Source organism: Centropristis striata, chromosome 2 (genome assembly GCF_030273125.1).
Source record: "Centropristis striata isolate RG_2023a ecotype Rhode Island chromosome 2, C.striata_1.0, whole genome shotgun sequence".
NCBI lineage: Eukaryota > Metazoa > Chordata > Actinopteri > Perciformes > Serranidae > Centropristis > Centropristis striata.
In genome coordinates this window covers 40,804,866-40,820,509 of record NC_081518.1, presented here as the reverse complement: position 1 = coordinate 40,820,509, position 15,644 = coordinate 40,804,866, and the positions used below count along the sequence as shown (strand labels likewise).

The following is a 15,644-nucleotide window of genomic DNA, read 5'->3' as shown; positions in this document are numbered from 1 at the left end:
TCAGATTGTAAACAATCGGCGCACTGAGGAGGACGTCTTATGGACTGGTATGTTATCTGTTATGTGGATATCCGAATCCCAGAACTATTGTCTATTGCCCCCAAGATCAGACTGATATTGATCGCCCCCTGGTGGCTAGCTGCAGTATAGGTCATAAACCCCACCCCCTTCATGTTAGTTGATGGGTCATGGTGAAATTAATGAATCAAAGTATACGTCCTTAATTCTGTTATTCTGTAATTTTAGTTAGTCACGTTCTCACTGATTTATGTTCAAGGGTTCATTTTTGTGATCATATATTCACTTTTGTACAGTGGGAGGGGTCGTCGGTTCTTTATACAGTCTATGATTATGACAGATACTGACGTTTGTAGTTAGCGGAGTGTAAAAGCAAAAGGTGGAACGGAGTATAAAGAACTACAAGTATAAATAACCATAAGATCCACTTTGGTGGGCGTGGTGGATGTGACAAACAGACACAGAACTTTTACCAAGGAGTGTGTAAAACCAAAAGTAAACTATGTTATTTGAATTAACCTAACTTCAGCGTGTTGTGTTTACATAACCAACGTAATTACCACACCTACAGCATTTTACCTTTTGTAACACCTTTAACACCACTGGTAAGGGCAGTCATTTTGGAAATGCTTCTGTCTGTCATATTTGAAAATATGAACAAACAACCTATGTTGTCGTTACTTTGACTTGTTGTTCTGTGACAAGTGAGGCTGATGTCGGACTTCAGTTTAGCGACATCACACCATTCCCACATCTGTTTCTGTTTTGTTTGTCTAATTAAATTTGTGCTCTCAGCTCATTCATTTGCAAAATATATCCACATTATGCATCCAAATGAGACACTGATAGGCACTTATTTGTCCCTTTATCACTAATTAGAAAATGTATGTGTGGTGTGTAATTAGTAAAGTGAGAAAATGTATCAGGGAGCAGAATGAGTGACTTGCTGCTGTGATTCTTCACAGGGACAAGAAGATATTTCCTCACCATGTCAGGACCACAGCTGGTGCCTTCAGCAGCAGGCATGAACTTGGTCTCGCACCGGTGCCCCGTACGATGACACCACAGCGACTTGCAGATGTCCTGTCAAACGAATCAAACACACACACATACACACCCAGGATGAGTTGTCTGTCAGATATGGTGTTTTTTTTCTTTTTTTTTTAATGATAATCTGACGGCCTTTTGGCACTGTGTGCCTCCCCTCTCTCCTCTTCCTTGACCCGACAGCACCTGCTTGCTGCCAGGACCACCATCACGCTGCTTAGCTTCTCCACAAAGCCTAAGTGTCAAATCGAATCACTGTACTTCTTTAATGAAACGGGCTATAATTGTATGTGTCATCTGACCCAACAATACAGAGACAGAGCGAGCGAGTGAGCACAGAGGGAGAGCCGGGGTCGAAAGACAGGCGGCAGAGTCTGGCAACCGGCCCAACTGCAACTGGCAACGAGAGAGAAACCAGAAATGAGGGAGGGTAAGAACAGGAAAGACCACTCCGGTGTGTGTGTGTGTGTGTGTGTGTATGTGTGTGTGTGTGCACGTTTGAGTCTTTGTCCCCATTCTCTGATGCCGAGCAGGTGGTTGACAGCCATACTGACATGCTGAAAAATCATTCTACATGAGCCCATCAGGGACAAAAAAATAATAAGGGGAAAAAGTGTGAAAGGCAGCCCTAAATCCATTGATAATCAGCGTGTAGGTTAATTTACCACCCACCAACTTGCACACAGGTCTAAGAAATGCAGATGTAGTATTTGATCTTCTGTTAGGGAAACATAGCTGGGATTTAAAGCAGTTGTGAATAGCCAAAGCGATGTCATGTGTGCTAATCCGTCATATATACGATTTGGCAAAGTCGATTTCCCAGCAATTACAGCCCTGGAGAGGATGCCCCGTAGTATTTTAAACAGCATTTACATGTGAATCAACATCACTGAATGCACCCAACATAAAGGCCTATACCAAGACCCCAAGGCTTTTTGGGGGGGGGGTAAGCTAAGGATTCCCATTCAATCTATGGAATGCATTTAAATTGCGTTTCAAATGTGGCGGGTTTGAGGTTGTTGTGCAAAGATCATGCTAATTAATAAAGTGCCAATTAAGGACTGAATCATTCGCGCTGTAAAGCGGACAATTGAAGGTGCTGTATGATCTGGGTGCTCCATCTCATTACTGGAAGTTCATCTAGTGAGTCTTGGTTGAGGCAAAGGGACACATGAATAATACTTGATTTAGGAATGTTGGGTTCCATGTAAAAGCAGGACTGTTCAACTGGTTTGGTTGAAGTTTTTGGTCTTTATAACTGCACAGCACAGGGTTAGTTTAAAGATCAAATGTAGGGATAATCCTTCCTTACTTTAATGTATAGTGTCTGTTTTTGGTTCATAAAATGGGCTGTCACTTTTGTCAGAACTTTCTCAAAAAACAGACTTAGAATAGACACTGGTTATCTTATTCTTATATTTTCTTATTCTATTTGTTTAGAACAAAAGAGAGCAAAACACATTGTAGCTGTGTGTGGATAGAGGCAGCAGCAACATTAATCAATCGTCACCTTTTAAGTTCAAATTGTCGATTGATTGTTAGCAAACAGTTGCCATTTCACACACTCAGCAGTTGTGGAAAAACACTAGCAACTGGAGTTTTTGGCAGTTTGAGTATTTATGCCCGTCTGACAAATTCAGTCCCTTCCAATAATTACTTTCCTTTTATCTTTGTTTTGTTCAACCAACTCCTTAGGGAAATATCTGGCTCTTTGGTTATAAAAAGCTCTTCTTTGTTCACCAGAAAGTCTCTAACTCTGCCCTTTGGTGCTGGGGATTTAGTGTATACTGGGGTTATTTTTAGCATTATGGTGAAAACAGCGGCCTGCTGCAGCTGAAAACAGCCTTGATGAGAGTAGTTAGAGCGATCCAAAACAAAATTGTGGGCAGTAAAACCAAACCAATGAGCTTAATGGTCCAGTGTTTAGGCTTTAGAGCGATCTATCAGCAGAAATGGAATGGATATCATTAGTGTATAATCGCCCGAAACTAAGAATCATGTGTTCGTTAGCTTAGAACGAGCCCTTCATGTCTACATAGGGAGCCGGTCCTCCTCCACGGAGACCGCCATGTTGCACTGACATGTTTCTACTGTAACCCAGAACAGGCAAAATGTTCCAACATGGTCTCACAGAAATCCGTGAAATAGCCACTGATTTCGCTTAACTCAAAATCCGTGGAATAGCCACGGAATCGCTCAAATTTCCGTGAAACTGACACGGATTTCGCTACAATGCAAGTTAATGACAGTCATATTTTTCTGGCGAGATCTTCACCACAAAGTGATTATGTACATTCACTGAGTGAATATTTAGAACATAAAACATATATTTCTCGCTAGAAATGTGATCAAAATCCATTTTTATGCAGAAACTAAGTCAAAATATTAATTTTTTCACTAAAAATGAGAGAACTGTCCGCCATGTTTTTTGTTCTGACTGCCGGAACCTTGAAAGTCACATGACTTGGAACAAACCAATAGGAAAAAAATCCTAGGAAATAGGAAAAATCCATGTCAGTTTCACGGAAATTTGAGTGATTCCGTGGCTATTCCACGGATTTTGAGTTAAGCGAAATCAATGGCTATTTCACGGGTTTGTGTGAGACCAGGTTCAAATAAACTGGTTCTGAGAAGGGCCTTTCCTAATGAATCTGTTACCTGAACAACACTACTATAGGCTTGGAAAGGGGTGGGTAAGCAGAGGGGTATTCAGTTGGTTGAAATCTGTAACCTCCTTGCTAGGAGACATATAAATACGCAACAAATCTCAATAGAGCTAAATGGAACCACAGAGTCATGTTATCAATTGTTAATATGTTTAATAATATCAACTTTTAATCATGCTATCAATGTATAATGTGAATATCTCACCTTGACAAAATCGAGGCTGCACAGTTTGGCCTTGGAGCCAAACTGCCACTTGCACTGTGTGTCTGCGTTGTACAGCTGCCCGGGAAGCTGTTCAGGGTACTTGTACTGACCGATCTGCTTGGGCTCGTCCACCAGACAGGATGCCTGGGCTGTTCTGGTGAACACAGCAAATCACCCGTGTCAGTGAAGAAGAGAGCAACAACAACTGACTGATACATTTGACAGTGTTTGTCCACTTGCACAAGGTGTGGAGGCCTACCCAAGGAAGCGGCTGAGGTACTGTCGACTACAGGTGGACCAGAAGAAGACCCCGTTGTTCCCAGCCAGAGTGGGAGACATGATGTTGCCTTCTGTCTTACGACAAGGGTTGCCTTCACCATCATGGATCATCCCAAAACTACAGGGAAAATAACCAAAAAACTTTAGAGTTTAGACATGAAGAAATTTTGTACGTTGTAAGTTTTTCTTGAGTACAAGTGGAAGGTTTAACCCTTAAAGACCCACATGGGGGGTCTCTGGTCTCTGGTTTGTGATTGTAAAGTTTCATGAGGCTGTGATTATCCTACAAGTCACAAAGGTAATTTTTTTACAGTAAGATGAAGTTTAAAAAAAGAAAAAAATTGAATTAACTCCCAGTCATACCCAATTTATGCAATGCTTAGACTGTTAGTATGCAGAAATATTCAAAGACACCATTTTTAGAAAAAACAACAATAATACATTTACACTGCATGCAAAAAAAGGAATGCTTTTCCCCAAACTGCATGGGATTAGCATAAAGTGGGACCCATAGGACCCCTTTTTATTCAGATATCCTAAGGTCAGAAGGACCCATTTTAAAGAGCCATGACACCATTTACACTATATAATAAACAAATGATAAATAATTGAATGAAATATCACTTGCTGCATGGAGTTATCAGAAAATCATACATGCTTGCTGAAGCACGTAGCTAAGATTGTCTGCTTTGCTGACTTGTTCATCACTTCGACATATGTTTTACAATTGCTTCTTAGTTAATTTGTCAGTGATTAACAGTTCCAGGCCTTGGGTCAACATGTTTCTGGGCATGCCTTCGACATCGCTGGCTAGATTCACAAGGATATGGCAGCTTATAGATATTCTGACATATCATCACCTAGGTGAAGGAAAAACAACACATTGTCCCTAGTTTGTGTTCAGAGCATGCCAGACAGACAGAGGAGTTGTACCTCAACATGAAATCTGAAAAATGTAAAAAATAAACGGTCTCCTATCTCACTGGAAACGTGCAAACACAAATAGCAAGCCATGTGGCTGGAGGCCGTTTCCATCATCCTCTTATAAAGTGTCATGGAGTGGATGAGGTAGTGCTCTAACGTAATGCTCTTATTTCAGAGTATTTGTTTCTTTAAAATCAGACCACATTTATTTCATTTAACATAGATTCATTTGATCCACTCCCATTACATAGCCAATATAGTGACTGGAATAGTGTAACGCTCTAAAATGACACTAAAGTCTGACATAAGTCTGTGTGGTCTGATGTTGTGTATGGGTTGTTTAGCTTGCCATGAGGCAGTTTTTGTCAAACATACTTGTGTCCAGACTCATGAGCAATAGTGAAGGCCAAGCCCAGTCCTGTATCCTCATTGATAGTACAACTCCTGTACTTGCTGCACATCCCACTAATGGGGGCAAAACCTGCATAGAGAAAGATAAGAGAGAGATAAGATATAGGATACATGGTTATTAAAAGTGGAGTCAGCGATTCTGGATAAAGGTTGTTGAAACATCCAAACAAATTAATATTTTTTTGCCAAGCTGACAATACAATATTATTTGTGTTTCATTACTATCATGGTGTAGCTGGGGATGTCACAAGAACCGATGCTTCAGTACCAAGTTAATGCAAATTTCTGATAATGATAGAACTCATTTTTCTACAGTACTGCAGGTACCATAGGTACCAAGAATGCAATTCTTCTGTACTTGACGGTGGAGCGCTTTCAAGTGTTCTAGTCAGCAGAAATCACATTTGCACTCCATTACTTTCCAGAAAAAGGCAACATGCTGATTTGATTTACATGGAGTACATGGGATTTATTCTTGTTGGGTTTTTTTTGTATTTCATATTTTTAGTATTAACTCAGGAATCCAGAATCTGGAATCTCCCGTGGGGACATCCCTAGGTGAGGCAAAGGCATGGAAGAGGAAGAGCAACCAGAATAGCATAGTATTGCTAATTTTTCTCATTTACAGAGCCAAAAATGTGTACGAACACCCACATTAATGACAGCTAGCAAACTGTGAGGATACACTTGTTTGACAAAAAAAGGGAAATTAATTGGAATCTCTGAAAGTACCATTGACTATAATTTACTGAGAGAATACAAAACTTGGGTAAAGGTGAACACAATCTGTAACATAAATTTCTTTAGTCTCTTTTTCTGTCGTGTAAATGAGCACATTCTTTCTTTTGAAACCTGATCTGGCAGGCAACACACATCTGTCATATTAGCATATCGTATAAATGCTTGTATGAAAGGGGATTTCACACCAGCTGCAACCCCATAAGCCCTGGCCAACTAAACTTGAGTTTGTTCCGAGACTTTGATAGCCAGTCAGTTTGGAGGAGGACTACTGCTGATGGTGGACCTGACAGCATGAGGAAAAAGATAAGTGATCCTAGATGTGGGATTTACTCTCACTGACAAGCTGATGAAAATATTCAGTTGTCACTGTTCTTTCTCACTGTCTTTCCTGGCAACGGTTTATCCCAATGGATGCAAAATCTAAAAATATGAAACATCAATATATGGTTGATGAAGTAGCTTGTGACTTGAAGAGCCAGATGTTAAACTTTAACAACACTCAGAGTATATAGACACACAGTAGTCACATACGGTTAATAAATAATCGTAATTGTGGGTGACCTTTCACCTTTTTTTACCTCATGCAGTTAATGAGATAAAGTTCTGCCCTGAGATTACTAACAATAAGTGGTGTGAAAGCAATATGATTATGGTATTAGTCAAGCTTAGTTGGCTACGCTGATGTTGTTCCAGCTTCCTTTTGTTCCTACAAGCGTTAAGAGTTTTGCGTAAACTGAACATAAGCATTTTTGCTGCTTGCCATTTGGCTAAAAACACGGGGGGTTAAGCTTGTTAAGGTTAGCAGTCTTACCCAGCGTGTCACAGGGCTCATTCTTCCAGGAGCAGATGTCCAGTCCAGTGAGGAGAACAGCGTGGTCATGCCGTTTGCCACCTTTCCCCACCAGACCTGACTGCCACTGACAGAAACTATTGAGGGACTGGTCAGCATGGTGATTGATGGTCAAGCCCAGCTGGAAATGAAAGGAGAGACGTAGAGATACAGAGCAAGAGTAAATTCATCAATCACTGGTGCAAAGAAACACATTCTTCTAGAACTAGTCTAGTCTGAATCTACTCACTGGGTCCTGTTCCAGTAGTAACAAGCTAACCACTACAATGTTGATGTCCGACCCAATGGTGCCATCTTTGAAAAGACTGGAGACCTGCAAAAGAAGAGAAAACACTTTACTATCCAATGCATCAAATCTAACATTCATGGTTTTCTAATTTTCCAGTGCTTTCCTGTTATTAAAAGAAAAATGTGTGGTGTTCAGCCTTAAGTAGGATGCATGCACTGTATTTATCTGTGTTAGTTTCCAGGTAGAACAGCAGAAGAAGCACTTTCTAGATCTTGAAATATCTTGCAATCAAAAATTTTGAGGGAAAAGGTCCAACTCTTTCTGCCCTTCCAACAATTATGTAGAGCTGCCCCCTGAAAATCGAAGATTCAAATAATTATTTGGAGGCCCGTCAGTGGAACCATACAGACTGCCTTTTCAAGAAGTGATATTTACGCCTCTGTGACGTTACATCTACAGAAGCTTGATGGGGGGACCAACTCATCCACGCTCTGTACCGCCTTCTGAATTAGCAACAGAGGAGTTAAATTGGCAAGATTAATGTGAACTGGTCGAGCCACAAAATCTGTGACCTGTCATCAGAACGCCTCTCAATTGAGTCCATCGGTAATCAAAATGCAGAACTTTGCTTGAGTATACAAAATCTCAACAGCCAAAAACAGCAGTGCTGTAAACAGACCACAATGCTGGACTACTTGTTAAGGCAATATAGCAACAAGGGTAGGAGGCTTGAGATACTTCACATCGAGCAGTCGGCTTTTGTTTTGTCAGTTAGTGTGCAGCACACTTTCAGATTTCTAAGACAGTTACATGCAGCTGCAGACCCACCAATCCCAATTCAAAAATCTGGCAGTTCAATAATCTGGCAGCCACTAAAAGCTATTGGTCACAAAAGACCAGTTAACGCAAGAGAAGCAAAACCCCTAAATGTATTGGTTGGTGCGATTTAAGGCTAATGATTTCAACATTTTATGTGTAAGATAATAAATCTGTAATTTCTTTTAAAAGTTCATTGCCTCTGTTTGAGAGTTAATTTAGTTTAAATTACTTTAGAAGACTCCAGAATGTCTGGCTGGAAATATTGCAGAAAACATGTTTGCAGATTAGCTTTGCATTGCGCTCCACCTCCTCCTTCCCTTCTCCTCCCTTGTCCCACCCTCACCATGTTCATGACGGTGAGGACGTAGGTGGTAACGTTGTCCCTGCCGTGTTTCTCCAGCATCTTCCTGTCTGCCACCACTAGGGTCTCCACATTCAGACCTCCCACCCTGTTGGAGTTAATGGGCGATCGTTTCGCCCTTCCTGGATCTTCTGCTTCAGGTATCGCAAACTCGTCAGGCATGATGAAACTGTCCTCAGCGGGAGGCTTGGGAGCATCTAGGAGGGCAAAAAAGGGAAGGAAGGGAGGAGAGCAAGTATGAGGGAGAGAGACAAAGACAGAGTGAGAGAGGGAAAGAACTTGGCAGTGAGGGTCAAATGAATGAACTATCTTTTTCCTGGCTCGTGCCGGGTGATAAGAGTACAGGCTCTGGTGTTGAAAGGACAGGAAATTCACTCCCCACGCTGCTTCCCACCTCTCACCACGAGAAGGGAAGATAAAACTGTAAACTAGCCTGTGGGCTGGGCAGCCTCAGGCTGATGTAGCCTTGCTAACAATGGATACAGTGCACTCAAAAACATTTCATACAGACATTCATCTTCATAATAAATGTAGACACACGTAGAGACTGCAGTAGTTTAGAGTTAAGTGCTTTAGTTTGTAGAAAATGAATACCTATGTCTTTTTAATGTCTCGTACTCGTCTAACCTGTCTACCTATATTGTGATGTCTCTAAACCACATATATATTGGACACCATGCAAAAATATTAACTTCAGTAGAACATGTACAGTACAGGCCAAAAGTTTGGGCACACCTTCTCATTCAATGCGTTTCCTTTATTTTCATGACTATTTACATTGTAGATTCATCAAAACTATTAATGAACACATGTGGAATTATGTACTTAACAAAAAAGTGTGAAATAACTGAAAACGTGTCTTATATTCTAGTAAGCAAAGGGTGGCTACTTTGAGGAATCTAAAATATAAGACATGTTTTCAGTTATTTCACACTTTTTTGTTAAGTACATAATTCCATATGTGTTCATTCATAGTTTTGATGCCTTCAGTGAGAATCTACAATGTAAATAGTCATGAAAATAAAGAAAACGCATTGAATGAGAAGGTGTGTGTCCAAACTTTTGGCCTGTACTGTATATACTGCCAAATTAAATTATAATGTAAAAAAAAAAGTCAGTTAAAAAGTACATGACTAAATCACTACTAGTTTGCCTGATTTGCATCATATTTCAGTCATATTACAGTCATGTGACATACCACTTCTTGGAATGTACAATTTGTATGAAGGGTGCACGTAATAAGAGTATAAGGAATATAAGGTTCCCTTACATACATTGCTTGCGGCGTCCGCAGAAGTGTTGCCTCTGCAGCTTTCCATGCTGGTAGTCATGGTGATGCTGCTGCTGCTGATGATTGTGAAGGTAGGGGTTGTCAGGTGCGGAAGAACCGGTGCTAGATGGGCTGTTAGATCTTCGGTGGACAATGTGTTCTGCTGAGCGTTTGTAGACTACGTGCGGGTGGTGACCATCGGGGGCGCTGTAGTTGTGTTGTTCAGCCAGATGTTGGGGTAGCGGGGCGATTAAATACTCCTCCTGAGACACACGGATCAAACCTGACTGGAAAACAAAAACACAAAAGACACGGACAGTGAGTGAAAAATAAAGCTACTCACAAAAACCTGTAAATCTTTTTCTAAATCTTTTGTAAATATCATGTTTCTTGATTAACTGCTTTAAAGAAAGTTGCCATAATGACATAACATTCTACATACTTCATCATGTAGCGTCACAGAGCATTTATCCACCTCACATCATGGACAAAAACACTTGGTTACAATGCTATTTGATAGCACAAGGCTATCCAGTCTCCAGTCCCTGGCCTTGATGGAGCTACAGTGTAGCTGAAGCAGCTGCTGAATGAGGCCAACAATCATTTCTACTCTAAACAGAGCACTAATAACACACATTTCTCTTCCAAACCCAACCAGATCAGCCCCACCTACACTTACCACCTATCCTAACATTAGGCAGATGTGCACAGTGCGACAGCATACAGTTGTTGAGGGGAGGAGATGTCTTATTTTGTTGAACGGCAGAATAGCTTGAAATCACTATTTTCATGGAGAGTTGGGCTTTGTTTGTGATTGATTTTTACAACATTTATATCATTTGTGCAGCTTGTAGGTTCAGTCCAAGTCAGGGCTTAACTTCAAAACACAATTCACTCAAAGCAGTCTACATTGCAGTGCTTGTTGTTGATATATGCATGTAATTTACAACAGTGTGTTTCTGGCTTTGGTTCCCAAAATAAAGTGTTTTGAGTAAAACTTTTCAATAGTACATTCAAATAAATAAAAAGCATGGTTTAGATTATTTTAATGGAAAATCTTTTGCTCCTGATTTTTTTTTTAACTAGGATCAAGTCTAGGGTATGTACCGCATTTAAAGAGTACAATGAAATTGTTACGATAAATGCAAGTCTGAAAAATAAAGTTTGCAGAATTTCTTGATACCCCCAGCAATCAGTGTTTATTTTAACAGTTGTGACTGGCTGCTTGCTAATTTCAAGAACTGGGATCTGGTAGGGACACCAGGAGACAACAAAAAAAATACAATAATGGGATTATTTTATTTCAAATAAATAAAAATATTCTTGGTTTTATGAGTTATTGTGTAGACACCAGATTATGTTGAAAATCAAGCATTTTCCAAAGAGTATGTTCAAGTTCAAACATATTCCTAACCTTGTGAATCTAATGGTTAAAATGAAACTTTTTCCAAACTTTTAAATCTTTGTATGAAGTCTGTAAATCTAGATAATATGGCATTTTCTCTTATACCTCTTTATCTATTAACTGGCACATACTAATCACATTGTGCTCACAACTTTGACATAGTCAACTAATGTTTCAATCAGTAAACACATACTATATGGCTATGTCCATTTTTCTAAATGTTTTACAAGCCACATCAACAACCAATTTGACTTGACTGCTGCAGAAAAAGGCAATTTTTTTAATTGAATCTGTTTTTCCACACAATAAGTATTAACATGTGCAGCGTATTACCACATGTCATAGCAGCAAACTAGCCAGTGTTTTGGCTCTCTGTTGTAGTCGAGTGGCCTTAGCTGCACTCTGCACTGAGAGACTGAGCTATTGAACCTTAAACATTCCGTCTGACCACAGAGTTCTACCTAATTCATTCTACCACCCACCAAATGCACACAAAATAGCTGTGCAATCAATCAGACACACAGACGCATACATCCATGAGAGCACATGCTTGCTGGATTTATCAAAAACATGTATATACACCCATTGACCCAATGACCGTTGACCTTGTTGTGTATGTGTGTGCTTGTCATCTACTTGCACAGCAACCTACTGCGTGTGTGTGTGTGTGTGTGTGTGTGTGTGTGTGTGACAGGACCCTGCTCCTGTTGAACTGACCCCATTCCCCCCAGAGAGCAGGTGGCAAAATAAACAGAGGCAAGACAAAAGGGAAGCCATGGCGAGGCTCTTGTTGTCAAAACAGTGCCTGGATTCATGGCAGGCAGCCATCATCAGTCCCATCCATTCCTCTTACTATCCATCCATCCTTCTCTCCTTCCATCTATCTATTCCTCCAACTATCCATCCATCCATTCCTCCAAATCTCCATCCATTCCTCTAACGATCCATCCATCCTTCTCTCCTTCCATCTATCTATTCCTCCAACTATCCATCCATCCATTCCTCCAACTCTCCATCCATCCTTCTCTCCTTCCATCTACCTATTCCTCTAACTATCCATCCATCCATTCCTCCAACTCTCCATCCATTCCTCCAACTATCCATCCATCCTTCTCTCCTTCCATCTATCTATTCCTCCAACTATCCATCCGTCCATTCCTCCAACTCTCCATCCATTCCTCCAACTATCCATCGATCCTTCTCTCCTTCCATCTATCTATTCCTCCAACTATCCACCCATCCTTCTCTGCTTTCATCTATCTATTCCTCCAACTATCCATCCATCCTTCTCTCCTTCCATCTATCTATTCCTCCAACTATCCATCCATCCATTCCTCCAACTCTCCATCCATTCCTCTAACTATCCACCCATCCTTCTATCCTTCCATCCATCCATCCATCCATCATCCATCCATCCATCCATCCATTATCCTTCTATCCTTCTATCCATTCCTTCCTCTAACTATCCATCCATCCATCCATTCCTCTTACTATCCATCCATCCATCTTTCCATCCATTACTCTTACTATCATCCATTCTTCTATCAATCCATTCATCCAACTATCATCCATCCTTCTATCCATCTGTTACTCTTATTATCATCCATGCTTCTGTCAACTTCTTCCTCTAACTATTCATCCATCCCTCTAACCATCCATAATCCCATTCACCATTTCCTCTCATCATCTATCCATTCTTCTATTCTTACCTCTAACCATCCATCCCTCTATCCTTCTATCCTTCATCCGTCCTTTCCTGTATCTGTCTAGCTGCCAGCACATCTTTCATCTGTTCATAAATCCTCTTCTCCATCCATCAGTCTCGCATGGTGCAATGGGAAGTTAACTGTCAAACTTGATTATTTTCACTACATGTAAGGTCCACATGATCCACTGCTTGGAAGTTTTGTTCTGCAGTGTCAAGCTTTTGAACCCCAGCACATCAATACCTGCCAAAATAGCCTTGAGCTAGATACTTCACAGCTACCTGCTCCCAGGGCACCGCACTGAAAGGCTCAATCTGCAAGCACAAGGTTGGAAAGAAAATGTCTCTCTGGGCCATGAATAAAATATTTCAAATCAAAGACTTGAATTAAGAAAAAGGTCCTTGGCAAAAGTGACGGCAGCTTCCAAAAATAGACTGGAATTCAAAACAGAGCTTGAGGAGGTCAAAGGAGGTGTCTCCCATCAGCACACACTGCTGTCGCCTCTGATTTGCCCATCTTTTCATCTGTCTTTCTGTCTGGCCTTTACAAAAGACCTGACCTGTAAAAACACACACCTCATCACATTTTTCTCTTTGAAAGATGATACATTTTAAATTTTTGTATTTTTTGACAGCTCCTTCCATCAAATATTATCAGTGTAATCGTCTCACAACACTGGCAGATATTTTCATTTTTTCTCTCCCCTCAACTTACACCTTTAGAAGATTACACCAATTATATTCTTAATTACATTAATACTTTTGAATCTGAATATAAGATTATTTTGTAGTGTATTGTCTTTCTTCAGTACATATCCTCTAACTTATTATGATACAAATTGGTGTAATTAGTGACCAAGACCTAAACTGGTCTGGCAGCCACAGCAATCCAACAATAACACTATGAAAGATCCAACTTCGTGAAGAGACGTCATTAATTTACAACTCACATCCATGATCTCTCGCTCTGCCTCACTCTCTTTTGCTGTGTCACCATATCTGCCAGCTCTCCACTTTCTTTTCCAGCAGTTAGCAGATGGAAGTGTCTGTGATTATAATGACTGGAAATGAATTCCATCTGTAGGGATGGTAATAATAGTGCAGTGTGTGTGTGTGTGTGTGTGTGTGTGTGTGTTATATTTTCTTTTGTCAGCACATACTATATGTTTTAGTGAATACCAGACAGAACAGCTAATACAACAGAAAAGTTACCCAACGAACCCAACAAAGGAGAGCATCACCTACTGCAGCCCTAATCAGAACTGCACCAATGTATCAACACTGCATTTTAATCCTTAAAATTATTTTTACAAGCATGTTTTTAAATATTAAAGGGATAGTACACTTTTTCTAACATGTTGTTGTATGAGGAATGCTACTTGTCCTGTTGTAACTACAGTGGAGTTCCCAGTTTGGAGAAGCAGACATGAGTACCAAAATAGATGGTAAGCTAAGTATCGCTAAGGGCAGAAACAGCAGCAGAACCTATTTTAGCCACATAAAAAAGGCTCACCTAAAAAAATATCTATGCTTGAATCCATTGACATACCCCATAATTTCGCCTCGAAGAACACAGAGTTTCTGGTCTACCGCTGCCCTGATTGGTTTTATTGGTGTTAGTGAGTGATTTTTGCTTTTTAAAGGGTGCGTTTCGAATTCACTAAAGTCACACAATACCACATAGAAACAACCTAACTGAGGCAGTGGGAGACCAGCAACTCTTGTGTTCTGCAAGGGAAAAATACTCATTCATTCATTCATTCACCTTTATTTAACCAGGCAGGTCATTAAGAACAAATTCTTATTTACAATGGCGGCCTGACAAGCGACAAGGGCCACTTGAGGGAAGGGGAGGTGGGCTAGGGAGTAAAACACAGTTAGGATCGTAAAAACACAACAACAACAACAACAATAACAACAACAACAACAACAGTAACAACAATAACAAATAACAGTATATATATATATATATACACACACACACACATATATATAAAATTACAACAATATCACAGACAGACAGACAGACGGACAGACAAACAGCAGTCAACAAAAGAAATATGGAAAAAAAATGGTGAGGTGGTATTACATGGTAGAAAAACAGTTGCAGGAGTCAGTGAGAATGTCTGAGAGAGCAGCTTTGAAGGCAGGGACGGGGATGAGCTGGTCCAGTTTGAGGGTTTTTTGCAGAGCATTCCAGTCAACAGCAGTTGACCAGTTAATGAAAATACTGTTTTTTCAATGGAGTCTGAGGGCTTTGATGAGAGCAGATCGACTTCAGTTCCCCCTGTGTAAACTTAAACATGGCTGTCTTATGGCAAAGCAAAGTGGTGAAAATATTCAGCATACACTTAAACTGATATTGATTTTTTTCGGGCAGCCTAGTGGTACTGCTTCTGTGCCAGTATTCCTACCTGTTTTTCCAAAGTGGAGGTTAGCCAACTGCCATCCACTGTAGGTGACTGACTATGGACCAGTATCCCCCATGCAACCACGCCTCAATAAATTCAAAGAATCCCTTCATTTAAGCAACTTTCAAGTAATACATGTTGGCCGACAACATTATTCCATCGTCAAACAAAATGCCCAGCTGCTGGCCTTTATGTTTAATGATGCACACTGAAAAGATAGATGAGCTGTAGAGAGTTTCACAGAGTTCACTGACCACAGACACCAGAAAAAAGCCAGCTGTCGCGTTGACACACCAGACCTCT

The 15,644-nt window shown here is 40.4% G+C and overlaps 1 protein-coding gene across 1 annotated transcript in view; it reads right to left on the bottom strand.

Annotated features, from left to right (window-relative positions):
- The window catches only part of adamts18 (ADAM metallopeptidase with thrombospondin type 1 motif, 18), a 73,260-nt gene that overhangs the window by 44,860 nt on the left and 12,756 nt on the right, over window positions 1–15,644 (bottom strand). Inside the window, exons 4-11 of the mRNA XM_059352651.1 lie at window positions 9,825–10,107; window positions 8,533–8,747; window positions 7,371–7,454; window positions 7,103–7,262; window positions 5,515–5,620; window positions 4,196–4,333; window positions 3,937–4,090; window positions 1,006–1,101 (exon numbers count right to left, since the gene is read on the bottom strand). Of these exons, the coding sequence (XP_059208634.1) occupies window positions 1,006–1,101; window positions 3,937–4,090; window positions 4,196–4,333; window positions 5,515–5,620; window positions 7,103–7,262; window positions 7,371–7,454; window positions 8,533–8,747; window positions 9,825–10,107 (1,236 nt within the window). The remainder of the gene's footprint in view (window positions 1–1,005; window positions 1,102–3,936; window positions 4,091–4,195; window positions 4,334–5,514; window positions 5,621–7,102; window positions 7,263–7,370; window positions 7,455–8,532; window positions 8,748–9,824; window positions 10,108–15,644) is intronic.